The following is a 21,877-nucleotide window of genomic DNA, read 5'->3' as shown; positions in this document are numbered from 1 at the left end:
AGGGTATGGCAACACTGACATCTGCTAGCAAAGTGAGCCTCACTGAAGTCTGTATCCTTGAATCAGAACTGCCAACATAGATACAATATGTCGCAAAGGGGCAAATGACTCATGTTCTACCATAGTGGTGAATGGAGAGTGTATAGAAATGTTCACTGCCTGCCTATAGTGATCCATTAAGATAGATGCCAAAGTGAACACATAAGGGACCACTGGTAGGGACACCAGTGCTTCGAATGGTACTGGCAGACCTGATGTCAGAGTCAATGATGTTGACCAAGCCAGCATCACAGTGTTTATTTTACTATAAGGTGGCCAGTAGAGTACAGTGTGTCACTGTACCCTATATTTAGGGATCTCACCAAGGTATTCTGAATATTTGTGGCATTAATATCAGTACAACAGGCATTTGTGATGCTAGTGACAGCAACATTTGCCAGACTAGAAAAGGATCAGGAGTGCTAGCTGAGACATAAACTGACTCACAGCCTGGGTGTGGCCTATGTAAGTATGGTTAGGGACTAGACCAGAATTAAACTTCTTGAAACTGCAGCAATGGGAGGTAATTGACATCAGTCATCAGCTTCTGGTAATAGAATCTCAGGATCTCTGATACTGGAGTCCACAGAAATGGAGGTGGGGGGAAAATTCTAGCACAAGGCCCCACTCAACTTCAGACCTAGCAAAGGGTGGGGGATCTTGCACAATAAAGGTGTTCAGGATGTAGACAAGTGTTGGAGTGTTAGTGAGAGATGAATAATAGAGAGAGAGAGAGAGAGAGAGACAGAGAGAGAGACAGAGAGACAGGGAGAGAGTAAGACAGTGAGACCTGATGGAACATCACAGGAGGAGTTACAGAGGTAGATGGAGGCTTCAAAGATTGACAGTCCCTCAGTTTTTCTTTATCACTTGTTGGCTTTTGGTAGATACTATGATGATTTAAGTTTTTTATTGGTTATATTTATACTGAATTACTAAAGAATGTGATAAGGAAACAGCACTTCAGTCTGTCTAGCCTCTGTACCATAAGACCTCATCCAATCCCTGGCAAACCTGACATACTTTATTCTTGTCAGATGACCTGTGGTGCACCATACACTTGAATCACGCATTTAACAACTGGATCTTTTTGCATAATTGCTTAATGAAGACAGGGGATTCAAATAAAAGTTAGTCCCCACAAGGTGCCATGTGTAATCACAGATGCTAGAATTAAAGTCATAATATACACTCTGTTAGTCAACCCAGTGATGGAGACAAGAAAGCTCTAGATTAAAGATGAATCCCAAATAGACAATTTTGGTCAAGATTAAACACTTCAGTAAATACACAAAAGCAGCTAAAGATATTCCAAGGAACACAAACTGCTTAATCATTGGAAAATAACTAATTATTTCCAGAAAGGGCCTAGATTGTAGAAATGGCTAGAAGGCCTAATGGTGAAGCTGAAGCATGTGAAAATATTGACTGACTGAGTTGAGCTGAGCTGAGCTGAACTGGGTGGCAGTTGTCAGCCTTTGGTGTCCTTCAGCAAAGGAGTTTGAAGTCATTGTTGGCAATACTGTATTAAAATTATTATAGGGAAACATAGAGGTGCTGATGAGATTAAAGAAGAGACACTGGAAATAGCATTATAATTGTTACTTATGTACTGGCTAAGGTTCATGCCAACCTATAGTGCCTTTTTTAGGCAAACTTCAAAGGACAAAACCACCACCATAACAGGTACAAGCATGCAAAATCTGAAGGTAATGCTTCTCAATGCTAGAAGTCTAAACCTCAAAATGCACTCTCTCGAGGCACTCCTAAAAATGGAGAACATCGATATATGTGCAGTAACTGAGACCTGGTTCAAGGCTCCAGAGAGCACCCCTGCAATACCAGGCTACAACTCTTACCACACTTTTCGGCCACTAAACCAGGACCGAAACACTAAAGGTGGAGGAGTGTCAATATTCACCAAGGATATTCACACCACCAGGCTAGTTGGCCAACACAATGTGTCTGAAATTCTCCAAGTGCAACTAACACTAGGTAAGACTGCAATCCAAATTGTAGCTTGCTACAGATCCCCCACCATACCCCAAGATTCTCACTACACATTTCTAAACATACTGGAAAATATTAAGATAGAACCAAACACCCTAATACTGGGTGATTTTAACTACCCTGCCATTAACTGGGAAAACTACTCATGTCCCAACACCTTTGCACAACGGTTCTTGGAATTCATAAATTCCAACGCCTGGATCAACTAATCCATAGTCCCACCAGGGCTCCAATATCCTAGACCTGGTCATTACCAACATGGGAAATCAATGCTCCATATCTATGGTCACCCCTCGTTAGTCAGGTCTGACCATAAGCTAATCACCCTTAACATCCACATCCCACCCCACCCCCAGTAAAGAAACCACCATAAAAACTTCTAAAGCCAACTTCATGCTACTCAAGTCAGAAGTGACAAACTTCATGACACCCATGCAGACGGAACTGAAAGTTCAACTGCTGAATCCTACACTACGGCACTGTACGAGCACATCCACTCATGCATGAATCGTGCCATCCCAAATAGAACCAAAATGCTCTCATCCAAAAAAGGAAGCCAATCTGGTGGTCCCCTGCCATAAACAAACTTTACAACAAAAGGAAGAAACTTTGCAGAAAAGAGGAAAATCCCAGGATGCAAAAAACTCCCTTACTAGCCTCAGTAAGAAACTGAGATGCCTCATAAAATCCTCCAAAGCTAGTTACGAAAATAAAATTGCCATAGATTCCAAAGACAACCACAAAGCATTCTATAATTATGTCAAGAATCTAAATGGCAATGCTCAGATCTGCTCTGAGCTAAAACAGAATGGCATTAAATATACTGATCCGAAGGATATTGCCAATATCCTGGCAGATCAATTCAGTGCCAACTTCACCCCACTCACCCCTAAATGGCCCATCTCAATACCGGAAGATTGCCAAATTCCAGTAATAACGGCCACACAGGTACAAAACGCACTCTCTAAAGCCAAGAATACAGCATCCATGGGACCAGATGACATCCCGGGCTGTGTACTACATGAACTACAATATGAACTGGCACCTCACCTAAGTGTCATGCTTAATCATAGCCTCACCTCAGGTTTCGTGCCCACTGAGTGGCGCAGAGCCATAGTTATCCCAATCCACAAGGGAGGATCCACCTTGGATCCCGGAAACTACCGTCCCATCAGTCTGACAAGCCTTATCTGCAAGGCCATGGAGCGTATTATCATGGAACTTATAAACAAAGACATTGGCAACCTTCAAACACTGGACCCCACCCAGTTTGGATTTGTGAAGGGCCGATCTTGTCTCCTGAACCTGATTGACTTCTTTGAATCAGTCTCCAGAGCCATGGACAAGGGTAAGGTGGTCCACACAGCCTATCTAGACCTTGCCAAGGCCTTTGACACCATCCCCCACTCTGGAATCATAGATAAACTTACTAAGTTGGGCATTAATCCCTATGTCACCCAATGGGTTGCTAAATGGCTTACTGATAGAACCCACACTGTAAAAGTAGCCGACTCCAAATCCAGCTCCAGACAAGTGACAAGTGGAGTACCTCAGGGTTCAGTCCTGGGGCCGCTCTTGTTTGGCATCTACTTCTCTGAAGAACAGGTCAACACTAAGGCACTCTGGCTAACAAAGTTTGCAGAAGGCTGCAAACTGGGAGCCATTATTGAATCCCAAATGATGTGGATACTCTACAAAAGGGCCTTACAGAAACAGATGCTTGGTGCCAGAGCCATGGGCTCAAGCTCAATGCCAAGAAATGTATTGTTATCCCCTTTGGGAAAAAACATGTATCCATGAATTACCATATAGGTGGCAGTACACTAAACACAGAAAGTGTGATAAGAGACTTAGGGACACAGGTGGACAGTGGTCTCACCTTCGATAACCACATCGCCACAACAGTCAGGAAATCCTTCTATGTGGCACACCTCATCACAAAGGGCTTTTCATCCAGAAAAAGGAAGTCATTGTCCCACTGTACTCATCCCTCATTAGACCCATTATAGAATACAATGCCCCATTTGGTATGTACCTCTCAAGACATCTGCAACAACTGGAAAGGCCTCAGAAATACCTCACTAAAAGAATCACAGGCCTAAAGCAGATGCCCTATGCTGACCGCCTTAAAAAACTCCAGCTATACTCTGTCGCATATCATCTACTCAGAGGCGATCTCTGCTTAACATACAAGGCCATGTCAAACCCAGAGCTGTTGGACATGCTACACTTAAAGAAATCCCAATCCCTCAGAGCTACACGCTCCAGGGATCTAAACCTTGTCATCACAATAAACAAAACATGTTGGAGGGATAGGTTCCTGACCCAGAGACTCCCCAGACTCTGGAATAGATTGCCCATACATGTCAAGAAGAGTGCCTCTTTGGACCTCTTCAAGAGGAACCTTGACGATTGGATGGGAGAAAGGAAATTCACCCCAGGGATCACGTCAGTCGCCCTGCTAGACAGGGGTCCAGGAAAGTAAATAATGTGGGAAGAAATATTCAGGGAATTGTTATGGCTAGGCTTGTATAGGCCCTAGGGCTGATAGCCTAGTACTAACCTATGAACCTATGATAATGGTTTGATAGCTTGTTACTGAATAAATTAATTAATTTGTTTATTGTCATTTGATTACTGAGAAAGTCTGACTGAGTAGGTGCCCATTTTCAGTGGAGTTCTCAGATGAAAAACTCCAAAGTATTACAAAAACATTTTAAGGACAATAAATTTACAATCTTCAGAAATAATACAAAAACAACTACAGTTTAAAAAATTAAACCAAATACACAGTCCCGCACTCTGGTATCATTGAAAAACTCTCCCAGCTGGGGATTAACCCATACATTATTAGATGAGTAGCCAATTGGCTCACTGACAGAACACACTCTGTCAAAATTGCTGATTCCACCTTCAACAGTAGACCCGTCACCAGTGGAGTACCACAGGGGTCTGTGCTGGGCACTTTACTGTTCGGCATTTATTTCTCAGAAGTATAGGCCAGTAGACTGCCTCTGGATCACCATGTTCACTGATGATTGCAAACTTGGAGCAATCATTGAGTCCCCCAATGATGTTAACATATTACAAGAAGGGCTAACACAAATGAATGATTGGTGCCAAAGCCATGGTCTAAAACTAAATGCAAAAAATGCATTATTATTCCCTTTGGAAAAATGGAATTTCCTACAAATTACAATATTGACAGCACTCTCCTGAGTTCCAACCCAGTGGTGTGAGACTTGGGAATACAGGGTGATAGCAATCTGAACTATGACCACCACATTTCCACAGTGGTAAGGAAAGGTTACTATGTAGCACACCACATAAGCAAGGGCATAGCATCCAGGTCAAGGGAGGTTATAACTCCACTGTAGTTGACTCTCATCAAATCACTAATAGAGTTTAATGCACCCTTTTGCATGTACCTCACCAGACAACTGCAGCAGCTGGACATACCCCATAGGTTTCTCACTAAGAAAATACAGGGACTCCAAACCATGATCTATGAGAACAAGCCCTGTCACTTTACTCTGTATCTTATAAGTTGCTGAAAGGCAATTTTTGCCTGGCCTATAGGTCAATCTCTGACCCTGCCCTAATGGAAATGCTGCACATCTGCAAGTCTAATGGCACAAAAGTCACTCGCTCTAGGGATCTCAACCTAGCCTGTGACATTAACAGAACATGCTGGAGAGACAGATGAGTCTCACAGAGACTGCTGCTTCTTGGAAATAGATTTCCTATTCATGTAAAACAGAGCTCCTCACTGACCCTATTCAAATGTAACCTAGATAATCGGATGGGAGACCATAACTTTGCCCCTGGGGTGGCGCCCATGTCCCTCATGGACAGGGTTAGCTGGTGTTGATCACATACCTGCTTTGCTCATAAATCTGTTCTGTGAGCTACCCAAAAAGAACAAATGGGGATACTTGGGATTAACATGGATAGGCTTGTTAAGGGTCTAGGGTCACTAACCTAGTAACCTCCTATGAACCTATAAAAATAGATTAAATGTATATGACAATGGTTTCATTTTTAAAGACTGGGCTGCAAATGTATCATTTTCTGCTAAAAGTATAACCTCGTAGTTTGGTCTCACAGATGGGTTCCCAGTTGGAGTGGGTGTGCATCAGGGTTCACCTCTGAGCCCACTGCTGTTTATACTGGTGATGGATTACATTAACAAACAGGTTGGAGGGGAAAAAAATCAACAAAGTTGCTGTATGTAGATGATGTGGCATTACAGGCATACTCTGATCAAGAAAGGATAGGGGAATAGAATGCAAAATTGAAGGCACATGGGATGAAACTGAGTACAGATAAGACTGTTATAATGTCAGCAAATGGGCCAAATCAGAAGAAGCTGAAAACTGAGATAGAAGGGATAATAGTGGAACAGATTAACAGCTTCAAGTATCTGGGTGGGGTGCTTGAGTAGAAGGGAGTTTTGGAAAAGCAGTTAGACTCAGGGGGGCTGCAGCCAACTGTTACAGAGTGTCAGGTGTAGTGAATGACAGAAGAAAGTCAAAGAAGCTGAAAAGTAAGGTGTACAAAACAGTGGTGTGACCAGCACTACTGTGTGGTACAGAAACCTGGGAAGTGAAGGCAGAGTAGTTGAGAAAGTTCAAAGCAATGGAGACAAACTTTCTGAGATGGGTTGTAGGATACAGACTGTGGGACAGATGAAGAAATGAGGATATAAGAGCAGAGAAAAGAATACAGTGGTATGGACAAGTGCAGAAAAGCAGAAGACAATCTAGTGAACATGATTTGGGACAGACAGGAAGAAAGTAAGAAGAAATAAGGGCATCCACCAAAGAGGTGGATAGATTATGTGAGAGAAGACCTGTGACATGGTATGAGTGTCAAAGGAGGTGGGAGAGTGGTATTGAATAGAGAGAGAGATGGCAACTGTTGACATGACACCCGGACCCCATGAAATGGGAAAAAGGGAGTTGAAGATGGTGCTGCTGCCGCTGCTGCTGCATGCCCTTGTAGCATATTGTGCCTTTGTCATAGTGTACTGTAGATTTATATGTAATAAGAGCAACAGGCACAGCAACAATAGCACACACACACACACACACACACACACACACACACACACACACACACACACATATCTACACACACACACACACACACACACACACACACACACATATCTACACACACACACACACACACACACACACACACACACACACACACACACACACACACACACACACACACACACACACAATAATGAATGATTTAACTACATCAGTAGCATTCTATGCATTCATTTTCTAAGCTGCTTCTCCACATGTAGCAGGCTAAGCAGGGCAGCCAAACTTTCCTATCCCCAGCCTTCAGCCCATGCTGTGAAATCTCAAATACATCTCCCCAGCAAGTAATGGCTTTGCTCAGGGGCCTCTTCTAATAGGTCATGGCAACTACATTCCCTATGAAAAGCACCCAGGCAGCATCCTCACTAAGTGCCTAAGTGGCTTCAAATGAATATTCTCAATCTACAGGAGCAGAAGATGTACTTCAAGACCCTCCCAGATTGCTAAATTCATTGGTAGTTACTAGACATGCAGTCTAGGGGCTTAGCTCTAATTCTCAGTTGCTCCAAACTGCTGTTTGGTTATGAAACTTGTTCAAGGTCACACAGTAGGCAAATGACAGATGAGGGAATCAAACCCTGTACCTCAGGTACTGCATCTCACAACCTTAACCCTATGTGTCTACTCCCAGATATAATAGGTACACTGGAAACAGTCCTTTTTTAGGGATGACCCAGAAGCAATGTTTGGTTAAATGGCTTGATCAAGGTCACACAGTAGGCAAAGGAGGGCTGAGGGAATAAAACACTGTACCATAGGAGCTGCATTTCATAGCCTTAACTCCATGTACTAACCACCAGAACTAATATTTTAATTTTGAGCTCTCTCTTCTTTTTCATCCATTATATATAATCATATAAGTCCATACGTATTTACTATGCTTGCAATCCAGGAGGCCATTCAGGAGCCTAGCCCATATTCCCATTTGCCTCAAGCAGTGTCTGGTTTAGTGACATGCTCAAGGTCACATAGTAGGCAAACAAAGGCTGAGGGATTCAAACCCTGTACTACAGGAGCTACAGCATACAGCCTTAGTACCCTGCAGCAGCTTCCAACTGGCAGATGAAAGCAATACAATGTCCACAAGAATGAACGTTATATTTATAATGTCATTCTTTTGATCACTATGCAGCACTTGTGGAAATGGGGAAATAAACTGACCAGTAAAATAATGGCTTTATCTTATGACTCAGTATGCTTTATTACTCAATTCCATACAATGTTTGCACTGCTGTTGTTGAATTAATTTGCTAGTCATTCTCCTAGTATCCTCTATGCTCACCTACATGCAATACCTCAAGATACTTTCATATCTGAGGCAGCTGCTCCCTCATCTACAATGAACAATCCAGTCTTTTCTGGGTCAGAACTTTGGCCTCTGATTTGAAGGTGCTAATTTTCATTCCATCTGCTTAGCAATCAAAAGGAATCAGTCCATTGCACAATGGACATTACAGTTACTTCAGCTAAAGGGGACAGTATACAGACTTTAAATATACCAACCTTATTTATTTATTTATATTTTTTGTTTTCTGGGGTAGGGCCCTGATCACTATCAACCAATTTCAGGCTTGGCCTGGGTTAAGTTCCGCCTTAACACTAAGAATGCATGTATATCTCTTGTACCAAAGCACAGTGACTGAATAGCACATTGCAACAACTCTAATGTAGTACCTCTCACAAATCATTCCAGGTATAAAGTTTTATGCCTTCTGTATATAAAAATAAATGCCCCTTGACCATACTGGCAATCTCCTACAAAACCCCCAATATCACTGCAAGGGCAGATAGCTAATCTACTCTTCAAGGCCAAGATGAAATTTGCATTTTTCTTCCTAAATTAGAGGCTAAACTATTGGATACATTTTTCTTCTAAGCACTTTGGCATAGGCTTTCTCAAGAAGACATAGGGTGTGGTCATTCTGTAAGTGGAACACACTCACCTGTCCTATTTTTGAAAATGGAGGCCACTGCTCCAGTTTGCGATTCAGAGATACTGCCCCTTTATTTCACCCACCGGTGAAAAGGAACATTAAATACATAACCCCAGTACTATCTAGTAACTTCAATATTTCCAGTTAATCTCAGCCATTCCCACAGCCTTGCCACAGTGGAAGTTTTTATTTTCTATGGTGACCTCATCTATGGAAATAGATTCACTACCACTAATTTCTTCTGAGACTAGCACCTCAAATGAGAGGTTTCCACCAGATTCAGAAGTTCTTGTGTTCCTTTCACCTCCTTACACTGTCAACACTTGAGTTAAGCATTTTTCTATCCTTGCTAAGATCAGCTTAGGCAGTGCCCTTCCTTTCTTCCTTTCACCTTCCCACATCACCAGATGGTTTGCTAAAACTTCTGTGAAGCCAAACAAAAGTAAATTTTCATGGCTTCACTAAACTGCTTTTACACACATGACTTTTCTTTGGCAACTTCTGCAGCTGCTACCTTGCTGGCCTTTTGGTCCTACTGATCAAGTCCAGAAATCCTTCTTCTAGGATTTATAGAAGGCCAGCTTTTAATCGAATGGCTTACCTCAAAACTGTTATCCCCTAGTGGATCCTAGTACTATGCCATGATAAACACTGTCCATTATGATCACAGATCCTTGTAACCACCTTTGCTACTTTGTCTTTAAGAGGGTCCACTTAAATTCTATACATGTGACCTCCCTTGGTATATTGGAGAAGGTCTTCTGGTGGGTAACATATGGTAGGTATTTACCGAATATCCTCACTACATGTTTTAGTTTCCCAGGTTTTGTCATAGTCCCAGAATCTGACCCAACTCATCATCAAAAAGAGATCAGCTGACAGATCGACTGTCTTGACCTGAGTGTCCATAACAAACAGCTTCATGGCTGATAACACAATTACTAAGATGATGGAATTCTTTATGTGGGATTCTTCTCAAGTCACTGATATTTAGAGAAGATATTATGAGTAGTTTCAGGTAGATACTCCTAAACTATATGCAGTTCCTCCTGTGTTGGCTGCCTTGTTAGGTACTTTCATTGCTGCTTCAAGTCTCCTGATTTTCAGCCTGCTGCTCTTAACAAACCTGATCAGTTTTATAAGGTTCCAGAGGATTGTCTATTTTTATTTAAATATCCTTCTGCTGATCCTGCTGTGGTGTTGGTCTCTTCTGACAAATGTTCTAAATTTTTGCCCTCTTCTGAACTTTTGCCTTCTGATAAGGATAGTAGAGCAATGTAGAGAAAAGCCTAGCAAGTTTACACTGCTTCTAGTTTGGCCTTTAGGGCTATTAATTACCAGACTCACATAACCAGGTATGCTCTGGCCTTGATTGCTCAGGCTTGTCAGGTTATCTCTGCCCTCCCTGATTCTGATGGCAAATCCTCTGCCTTATCTATTTTAGGTTCTGCTTTTCAAGTGTCTTGCCACCCTATTAAATGTAGCTATGATGCTGCTGATGCCTCTTCTACAGCTGCAACTTTTGGGTCCATCATGAGGTTTTATTCTTGGCTTCATCTCCAGTCTCTTCCTGAAGATATTAAGGCAAAATTGTTGGGTGCTCCTTTGGATAATAAACATATTTTTGGGACTGCTGCTGCTGCTGACATGTTTAAGTCTCTTCAAGAGAAAGACAAAGCCTTGCAAAACTTTAAACATATTTTTGTTTCTCCTATCCCTAAGTTCCAGAGGAATTATCCTTCCAGGTCTGCTTTTGTTCTCAGGCAACCCCACCAGACCTCTAAGAGCAGGAAAGGTGGGAGGCTGGCTCCCTCTGCTAAGGCTTTTCAGATTTCTGTGGCTCAGAAGCCTCATTTATCTGATAAGTCTCCTTCTCTTTGACAGTTCACCCCCCCTCTTCCTTTAGACCAGGTTCCTTTGTCCTTTTGGTTCTCCATTAGTCTTCCAAATTGGTGTCTCATCATTTCAGACTCTTGGGTTTTTACTATCATCCATCAGGGTTACTTCATGGTATAGAAAACTATCCATCCTTTTTCAGTGACTCCTCAACCTCCTCTAGAGCAACTTTATAATTCCCCTGAGGTTCTAGTATCTGTGCTGAACCAAGGGACTATTCAACATGTCCCCGCCTTTACCTAGTGGGAAGGGGTTTTTATTCCAGGATGTTTCTGGTTCCTCAAAAAAAGGGCACTTGGAGACCTATTTTGGATCTCTTCCAGCTCAACACCTTTCTCAAGATCCCTTCTTTTCAGATGCTTCCTCATCAAACTCTGTTTCCTGCTTTATTACCCCAGGCTTTTCTGGTGTCCTTGGATCTGGAAGATGCTTACCTTCCTATCCCTATTCACACTCTCTTCAAGAGATTTTTACATTTCTCTGGATCTTCCTCTCATTTTCAGTTCTATGATTTACCCTTTGGCCTCTCTACTGCCCCAAGGGTATTCACAAAATGTCTAGCTCCTGTAATTGCCTTCTGTAGGCTCCAATGCATTCACATTTTTCCTTATCTAGATGACCTGTTGCTTCAGGTACCTTATTCAAGTCGATTGTTGCAGGATCTGCAGTTCACAATCTCTCCTTCAAAGTCTGGGGTTTACTATCAATTTCCAAAAGTCCATCCTGACTCCCTCTCAGGATCATGTGTATCCGAGATGCAGGATTCAGATGCTGCCAATGTTGGCTTCACTTCTCCTTCCAAAGGTATTGTTGTTGACAGCCTTCATTTAATCTCTTCTTTTTCTGACTTTTGTACCAGCCAGGGAGTTTCTTTGGGACCTGGGATTCATAGCCTCTTCTATTACAATGGTTTGTCTTGACAGACTGCATATATGGAAGCTTCAGTAGTAACTCAAGTCAGTTTGGCTGCAACATTTACACCCTCTGAATTTCAGAGTACCTCTTATTCCCGGTCTCAAGGAGGAATTCAAATGGTGGATTCAGCAGTTCACTCTCAACCCATGCCACTCCTTTCCGCCTTCAGTCCTTTCTCAAGAGCTGTTCACTGATGCCTCAGACATAGGGTGGGGGGCTTCTCTTGGTCACTTGAAGGTTCAGGGTCTTTAGCCTTCCCGTTAGAAGTCAGACCATATCAACATCAAAGAGATGAGAGCTCTGATTCTTGCCCTACAGGCTTTTCACTCCATGTTCTCTCCAGGTCCCTTGAAGGTGTACACAGACAACACTGCAATGATGCAGTATGTCAACAAGCAGAGGGGCACAAAATCTTATCTCCTCCGCATGATGGTGCTTTAAGCTTAGGAACTGGCTCTCAGTTATCAGTTAACTCTTCAGGCAGTATACATTCCTTCAGATCACAATCTAGTGGTAGTCTCTCTGAGCAGGTCCAAAACACAGGCTCACAAATGGATGCTTCACAGAGACATGTTTCTGGACATTGTCCATTGGTGGAGTATTCCTCAGGTAGATCTTTTTGCCTCCCCTCTGAATAGACAGCTTCCTCTCTTCTGTTCCATAGTGTCATGTCATCTGGCATGGATGATGGATGCCCTTTCCTTTCCTTGGAAGGGGAGGTTTCTTTATGCCTTCCCTCCCCTTCCTCTACTTCCATGAGTTCTGCAGAAGATTCAGCTGGACTCTACAAAAATCTTGGTAGTGACTTCCTTTTGGCTGAGACAGCACTGCTTACCCCTCTCAATGCTTCTGGCCAGGGGCAGTGTTCAGAAGTTACCTCACCAGTTGGATCTTCTCACACAGGACAAGAGGTTTGTCATCCATCCCCACTTGTCCGCTCTGCAACTGACACAGTGGATGATAGAGTTTTGATCCCTTTTAAGGACCTCTTTTTTGAGGATGTGCCCAAGGTTTTACAGGAGGCAAGGAAACCCTCAACCAGAAAATCTTATATGTCTAAATGGGAAAGATTTTCGGGCTGGTGCCATGCTCATAACTTTTTCAGTGTGGGTTCCTCTGGTCCTCTCTTATATGTGTGAGTTGCTCCAGTGTAGCTTGGCCTATTCTTCTGTGAAGGCCCATTTGTCAGCCATTTCTGCTTATCTTTCCTTGAATCCTCCTTTGGCTTCTCGTTTTCAGGTCAAACAATTTCTTAGGTCTCCAAGAAAACCTATTCCTCTTCCTTGGGACCTTAATTTTGTTTTGCACAAATTGACTAGGGCTCCTTTTGAGCCTGCAGATTCTGCTTCTTTGCAACATTGCACCTGGAAGACTGTTTTGTTGTTCTTGTTTACTTCTGCTTGGAGGGTTTCTGAGCTCCAGGCCCTTATGGCCATTCCTTATTTTCCTGTTTTTTTTCACAGGCACAGGGTTTCCCTTCTTACTAATCCTTCTTTTATGCCCAAGGTAGTAAATGAGTTGTCCTTGAATCAGTGGGTACAATTCCCTTCCTTTTTCCTTCTCCTCAGTGTGCTAGTGAGAGGGTCCTGCATACCTTGGATTTGTACAGACAGCTCAGGTACTATTTGGATAAAACTAGGACTATTCATACGTCTGATCAGATTTTTGTTTCCTTTCATCCCAGGTCTTTGGGTTTGGCTGTTTCTAAGCAGACCATCTCCTCCTGGATATTTAAGGCCATTTCTTTTTGTTATTCTTTTCATGGCAAGTCTCTGTCTGCTTCTGTTAGAGCTCATTCTACTAGGGCTGTTGCCTCTTCTGGTGCCTTCTTCAAGGGGTTGGACACCAGTTCCATCCTTGACGCTGCTACTTGGTCTTCAGTGCATACTTTTACTAAGCATTATAAGTTGGAATGGTTTCTAGGGGCAGAGGAGGTTTTGCTGAAGCCATTTTATGTGGGTTTGTTGAGGGCTTTTCTCAGCCCTCCACCTCCCATTCTTTTTCTTGAGCTTTGTTTACTCTCCTTTCTATGATGAATACTGCAACAGTGAAGGAGAAGGACATAGTACAGTTGTGTAATTTGTCTAAAATCTTACCATAATAGTAGATGTCCTTCTCTTCACTGTTGCAGTATTCACTCCCTCCCTCCAACCCCCTCTTGTTTATTCTGCATTTTTTCCTTCTGGATGTGCATGGACTCCTTTGTCCTATGGCGACTGTTCTCTTCTGAGGCAATTAATTTTTAGGTAGTTGCATCCTTATGTCCCTTTTATGACCTACATTCTGTGCAGGAAGCATAAATGTGAGCTATGGCACATATAAGATCTCTTTTAGGCTTTTTCATACTGGCCAAGCATCAGGCTGCCCAGGGTCGAACATCCCTTCTATGACAAATCATGCAACAGTGAAGAGAAAGACATATACTATTATTGTAAGATTTTACACAACTGTACTTTCTTTATAGGCAATACGTGACTGTTAAAGTCCAAAAAAATTACAACTGAAGTACAGATCAAGTAAATCATTACACCCTTTCATGTCCTCCCAGGTATCTTCACCACTCCTCATGTAAGCACACATCTGCTATTAAAGTATAAATAAAAATAGAAACACAGTTTGGATGAGCTAAAAGGAAACTTTGGGAAATTATTAAAATTAAAGATGCGTTTTTGTTTAATAAACTATTTTCAGAGCTATAGGCTTCATCAGAGTAATGTTAATTCCAGAGTTCACTGTTACTCTGGCATTAACATTGATTTTAAGACACCTACAGCTCTTGAAAATAATTTAGTAAATGAAAACAGTGGGTATACTTAACTATAATATTCAAGGGTTGTAATAGATTATTCACATCTGAAATTTGCATCACAGTAGGGAAATGAAAGTTGTTTCAACAATATTTAAGTTACAGTGCAGCATGAACAGGAAGTAAATATTGACAATAGTGCATTAATGTTGCAACATAGCTAGGAAGCAGATACTAGCAGTGTCTATTTCAGTCTTTCAGAGCCCTAAAATCAAAATATCAGCCATATATATATATATATATATATATATATATATATATATATATATATGCAATGCCTAAATTATAACACACAATAATTTATTATTTAGCAGTGCTAAATCAATTGCTAAAAATCAAGGCAATAGATAAAGGCTAGATTTATCAGTTCAGTTGCTGTGTGCGTGCCTGTGTGTGTGATGCTAGGATGCCATTAATAAAAATCAATTCAGTAAACTTTATTCAACATCAGACATATGAAGAGCAACTTTCCAGGCAATCAAATACCAAATATTTTGAAGTCCTGAAAGACACTTTAAAACTGTAGTGGCCAGTTAGTTTAGAAATAAAAATAAATGGAAGAATCTGGATGGCTATACTAGACTGTAAGTCAACTTTTTAAAGCACTTATTCTTCAAATCATCTCTAATGTACCTCTGTAACATATAGGATATTCTTTATTTGTTTCCATCCAGTACTCCACTACATTCCTGTTCTTCCTCCCTGCCTAATAAGCCTGCAACATTATGCTACTACTGGCTGAGCATAGGAAACTATGGTGTGCATCCCCCCTGACCTTAAGGGACATGTACTGTGCCGTCTGTCCTGCCAGTCTGAGATGTAACCTCTCACAGTTCCAGCCTTTGCTATAACTCCACTAGACAGAGACATCAGCATGCACACCCACCAGGATAAGACCATCCATCCTCCTCCCTACCAACTCTATCAAGCACCTGAGCTGCTAATTGACCTCAGGCCACTGGATTGTAATCAGGGCTTTACCCTTCTATGCCACCAGAGCGGCTTGGATACAGGATATTCTTACAAATTGAAAATGCTAACTATACAGTCTCTCTGCTTTAATTCTTCTAGTGTATAATGTACATTGGTATTAGCATACAGGCTGTACAACGACTCCTAATACCACATTTTCTTGCATTCTTTATTATGTACCTTAAAATGAGTCAATATTATAAATTTAGGTAACATGATATAAGTACGTACCAGAGCACTGTCTTTTCTAATCTCTACAGTAGTTAATTATAACTGACGAAGAGAAGCTGAATTTATAGTGACCTTGGGTGTGACTGGGCATCAATGGATGCCTAGACCTCTTAACAGTTAGTAGAATAATTTATTTTTGATGGTGCAGGAATTCTAGTTCATTTATTTATTTACCTCAATGTATGAATTAGACTGAGAATCCATTTGCAGGTAACTAATCTGTTCAATTCACTTCTTCTCCCTTTTAGGGGTTGCCACAGTGGAACAACAGTCCACAGAATGACTGGCAGTGGAGTTTTACAATGTCGAGTTGCAAGCCCAGCACCCAACCTTCCACAGAAAGCACACACTCACACCTAAGGCCAATTTCGAGTGTCCAATCCAGCTGCAGCATGTCTTTGGGATGAAACTGGAGCACCCGAGGAAACCCACGTGACTGAAGGGAGGACATGCAGACTCTGCACAGAAGGCATCCCAGCCAAGCCTCGAACTGGAGAACCTCTTGCTGTGAGGTGGCAACACTAACCGCTGCACCACCGTGGCTGCCCATGTTCACTAGCTTTAGAAAATAATAATATACAACTATGTTGGGAAACATTACTAGAAATTTGCCTGACTGGTCTTTCCCTGTACTCTAGGTTCTGAAGTAAAAGAAGTGGAATTGTATTTTTTTTTGTGGAGATACCCATTTTCAGAATCAGTGAAAGACAAACAGCAGAAACACATTTAGTTCAAATTACCTGTGACTGACAGTGATGGAGATGTACAGTCTGGAGTTAATGGTTTCAAGTTGAATTCAAATCTTTGTCCAGATGGCAAATAATGATCTGTTTCAATTCCATCTACAAACCTAGGGAAACATTTATGAATATTATAGATCTAGGCCGTAATGGAAACAAATAAATATAACAAAAAACATGGAATCGTAATTGATATCTAGCTTCTTAAATGACTACTGTTAGCTACAACACAGGCATTTTGATGGCATGTTTAATCATTATAGTATTTAAAATGCACTTGCAAGTTATAGCACATGGATATAGCATTCAATTATTTAGTGATTAATTATAAGTGGAGGTCAGTGACACAGTTTATTACTGAATGCATTCACCACAATATGCCACTTTCTTTTTAAACATTCTCAAATAAACCATTTGCAAATGCAATAGCAGATTTTGTAATAACCAGTAACAATATCGGGTTACGATGTCTTTTACCTAACCCATCTTAAAGCAATGATATTAAGCACAAATAGATGATCTGTATCTTAAAAGCACAATATAAAGGGTCAGATTCCAAATGACTTGCTCTTAGTATAAGTGACTTACTCTGGTATAAGCCTGTCCTGATGCCAAAAGACTTGCTGTCAGTATAAATGACTTAGTCTAGTGTAGGCCTGCTTTAGAGATTTAGAACCTGGCCCAAATTATAGCTCCTATGTGAATCGTATAGTGGTGTAGTAGGTGTTCAGGTCATTATTAGTTTTACTTGTGAGATATCAAATAAGTTAAATGGGAGTACATATTGGTAAATACTGACTGAGCACATATACCATCTCAGACTGTAGCGATAGAACTAGTCATAGGCTAAGCGACAGAACTAGTCATAGGCTAAGTGGATATACCAGGTCAAAAAATGAAATAAATAAATGCATAGTATTACCATTCATGACCTTTATTGGTATAATTTGGGTCAGATAATGAAGTTTCCACAGTACATTCCAAGACTGCAAATTACCTAAGAATATATAGTTTTTAAATTTTACAAAAAATGCAATGGCAAACAATGTACTAGTGAAAATATATTTAATTAAAATAGTAGAATGCTTTCATCCTTTTGGCAAGGATTTCATCAGCCAAGTTCTGATGAAGTCTCAGTCATTTCCTCATTCAAACTGATTCTTTTGTCCCCATTTATGAAGTCCAAAGAGAATCCCACAGCTGTACATTTTGAGTGAAATATATTTACATTATATAGTACAGAGCTGGTATTACTGGGTGGTATTAATGCTTAATATAGTAGCAGAAGGTGCTGTCACAAATAAAACCATAAACTCCTACCTACCTGACTGATGTATTGCTAATATATAACACACACAAAAAATAATGAGTTATATTGAGATCTCAAGGTCTACAATAGCAACACCTTGAATGTTTTATTCTGTGTTGGACATTGCACAACAAACATGCTAGGGATATTTCAGAAATCATATTTAATTTAGAAACCAGTAAAACATTACAAGCACAAACAAGAAAATAACATTAAGAAAGGCTTAGTAATGATCACTGGAGTGAAGCAAATACAGTGGAGAAATTAAGCTTTATAATGGGACAGAATAAGATGCATGATCTATAATAGCTTCAGAAATGCTGATTCATGCGTGAGATCATACTTTGAACTTACATAAGTGATCCTTTATTAACAATGTTGTTGTGTCTTTTGGTTTTTCCCAGTTAGGGGTTGCCACAGCGGAACTCCGGTCTGCTAATGATTGGCAGTGGATTTTTACGTGCCGAGTTGCCCGCCCTGATGCACAACCTTCCCTTGATCTGAATTTTGGGAACAGATTGTGACCACTTACACCTTAACCCAGAGTTAACATTCCATCTCTTCCTCCTCCTCCATCAGTGACCAGGTTTTCAAATGTTATTACTTGTTTGCAATCTAATTGGAATGGTAGTGTTAAGATATGATGAAGAAGAGCATAGGATGATGGGTGTAAGTGTCTCTTGGAAGGCATCTTTGCCTTCCTGAATTCATGCGTATCTGTTCTTCCCATGTAGAAACATGCACTCACAGATGAATCTTGCAGGATAGGCTTAGTAATGCCTTGCTTACTTATAGTACTAATTTTTGTGCGCTTATGGCACTTGGTGACATCTGGTTATAAGTTTAAGGTAATAAGTGATAATGGCATTAGTGTCCTCCTCTTTCTTAGTCTGGGTAATCTGATAGACACAAAGAATAGCCATTGATGGAAGAGGCACTGGAGATTAAGGATGAAGGCAGTACTGGATTCATATGCTGGCCATTGTGAAGGGGCACTAGAGACAGAAGACAGCAACTGATAACTGTTGAAGACGGCACTGGTGATGTGTCTGGATAGATGACATTATCTGGCCTGCCACTGCAAATTTACAAACATAAAAACAGGGATGTAATCTAGCACAGGTATGCAGGCTTAACATATTCATGGCAGGAATTTAAATCACAAACTGAAAGAATTTCCTGAATTGGAAGTCTCAAAAGTAAAAAATGCTGATATATTATACTTTTACCAGCTGCTTAGGTAATGAATGCTTTTGAAGGAAAAACATCTTTAATATGAATATTTTTATATATATTTTATTAACTTTGCAATGATCACACAATACAGCCATTTAAGAGAGAAAAAAAGCATGTAACAATTTAAAATATATAGAATTTTCAACCACATAAAAACATTTAACAAAATCATTCAGTTATAGCCATGTACATCAGGTTTCAAAGTCTGCAACATCTGTTTTCACTTATAATTATACTAAGGCTTCAATATAATGTATTCTTTCTCAAATAGACTTGGGACGCAGCATATATCTCCCTGGTATCACATGACTGGGCTTCAAACAGCTGCCATTTAACTAAAAGAAAAGAGTTAATATCAGTGGTATCACATGACTGGGCTGAAAACAGCTGCCATTTAACTAAAAGAAAAGAGTTAATATCAGTGGTATCACATGACTGGGCTGAAAACAGCTGCACTTAACTAAAAGAAAAGAGTTAATATCAGTGGATGATTGGGACATCTCTAACTGTTTAATTTACTTAAGTAAAAAGTTACATCTTGCAAATGGAGTATGGAGGGCACTTTCCACTTCCTGGAAATGCTTTTCATAACAGCTAACATAAGCAGATTAATCGCTGCACTATGTGCCTTAGCAACAAGTGCTACATTCACCTTGCCCAACATCCATAACTCTGGTGTTAGATTTACTCTTCCCCTTCACAAATACAATTAAGCTTACTTTGTATATGTCTCTTGAGTAGAAGAGCTTATGACATCCCAGGAAACACGTACCTAGTCCCTGATGTTATTATCTTGGTATATCTAACAATTTATTTATTTCATTTTGGTTTTATTTAATGGTTTTCTCCAAATGGGTTTAGTCAAAAAACAACTAATATCCAGTTTTTCTGATTATTTTAGTCACCAAAAAACAACTTTTTAGTGGTGGCCTGGGGATAAAAGCTCCATCTTATTACAAACATTTTACAACAGACATTCAGTAATATACATGAATATACATTAAACATAAATTAACAATTACAGTTGCATTTGCTAACTAGAGTACATTCATATGAAATAAAGGCAACTATTACAATATAAAAGATACTTATGCATTAGTAGATGCTGAACAGTGAACATTTGAAGAGGTGTATTAGTGGGTTTGTCAAATACATAATAGATTATGTGGTCTGTGCTTAGAAATTCAAACTAGAGTTTTCAGTGTGTGACAGTCCACTATTGCTGCACTGACGAGGTCATAAGAAGGCCGAAACATGCATGTCCACTACTAGTGAGAATTGACTTTATTGGCCTGATTATATCCATAAAGATTTAAAAAGAAAAAGTAAAAAGTCACGGACATTAAAAAGCCATAATGCCGAAACACTTGATGTCCTTAAGGGATCATTTGCATATATCCTATGGACCTCTATTACAGGAGGTTTAAGGTATCACACAGTGAAACCTCTAGCTTGGATAGGTTTTTCTTGTAGTTTTTACCAATGGGTTTGCCTGTGTGATGTTTTACTCTTTGATTTGGTGCTTAGAAATTACAGGTGAGGGTAGAACTAGATAGGGCAGAAAATGCTAATATTGTAGTTAGAATGGAATACAGCCTGTGCACGAACATTGTGGATGAAGGTTTGACATTCTGCATTCCACTTTACAGCAGAAATAACAGAGTATTTTTATTATTTTAATAATTCCAGAAAGCATCATTTGGCATTGTAGTACTTTTCTGACTTCAGTTGTCACATTCTACTTTACTTTATGAATGAAGTTAGTGAATGAATGGCCTCACAGCACTCACATTGAATGTCTACAACTTCTCTCATTCAATGACAACTTTCGTAAGGGCTGATCACAGTAAAAGAGCACTTTATGAATGAATTTAGTAAATGAATGAAGTTCTGTTGCTGACCACATGTCTATATCTTCATTTATCCAATAACTTCATTCATAAAGATGGCTCATCATTAACATTTACAAAAGAAGTTAGTGAATGAATGAAGCTGTAGCACTGACTGTGCACGTCCACAAATTCATTTAGTCATTAACTGAAAGTGGTGCAACATATTGGTGTAAAAAGAATTTATTTATTTATTTTACATTTGTTTACCAGGATAGTCTGACTGAATACATGTCCATTTTCAGTGGAGGCCTGAGAAGAAAAGCTCCAAAAAAACACATTCAACAAACTATTACATTTTTACAGTTTAACACACAAAATATACACAAATAAAAAGATTTGTACACAGATGTAAACAAACACAACAAACAGATATACACAAACAAATTATTACATTTTTACTCAGATGGAACATTCTAGACAGTCTTTTTAAGAATGATAGGGTATTGAATGCCTAGTAGGCTAACCTGGCAGTAGATCCAAGGATATATAAGTTAAGAAACAAAGTGTAGGCAAAAGTCCTCCATGTGCACACAAGTGATGGTTAGAGTTAGTCTGGATTAGGACAAGTACATAGCCATCGTTTTTTAAAGTACTGAATCAGACTCTTCTTGAACTGAGGTAGAGAGAGTTCAGATGTAAGCTTAGCAGGAAGAAAATTCCAAATTTTGCCAACAGAGCTAGCAAATAGGGATTCTCTGGATGTGTTGTTGGATTTGAGAGTTTGACCTAGTAGTCTTTCAGATGAACAAAGTGCACTAAGGTTACTGTGGGGGGTGATGA

The 21,877-nt window shown here is 40.2% G+C and overlaps 1 protein-coding gene across 1 annotated transcript in view; it reads right to left on the bottom strand.

Annotated features, from left to right (window-relative positions):
- Positions 1-21,877, bottom strand: part of LOC122793005 (potassium voltage-gated channel subfamily H member 8-like) — a 3,945,365-nt gene that overhangs the window by 67,790 nt on the left and 3,855,698 nt on the right. Inside the window, exon 13 of the mRNA XM_044060632.1 lies at positions 16,661-16,770. Coding sequence (XP_043916567.1) covers positions 16,661-16,770 — 110 coding nt within the window. The remainder of the gene's footprint in view (positions 1-16,660; positions 16,771-21,877) is intronic.

The sequence above is a fragment of the Protopterus annectens genome, chromosome 2.part0 (assembly GCF_019279795.1).
Source record: "Protopterus annectens isolate FY-2018-M chromosome 2.part0, PAN1.0, whole genome shotgun sequence".
Classification (NCBI taxonomy): Eukaryota; Metazoa; Chordata; order Ceratodontiformes; family Protopteridae; genus Protopterus; species Protopterus annectens.
This window is presented reverse-complemented; position numbering and strand designations above follow the sequence as displayed.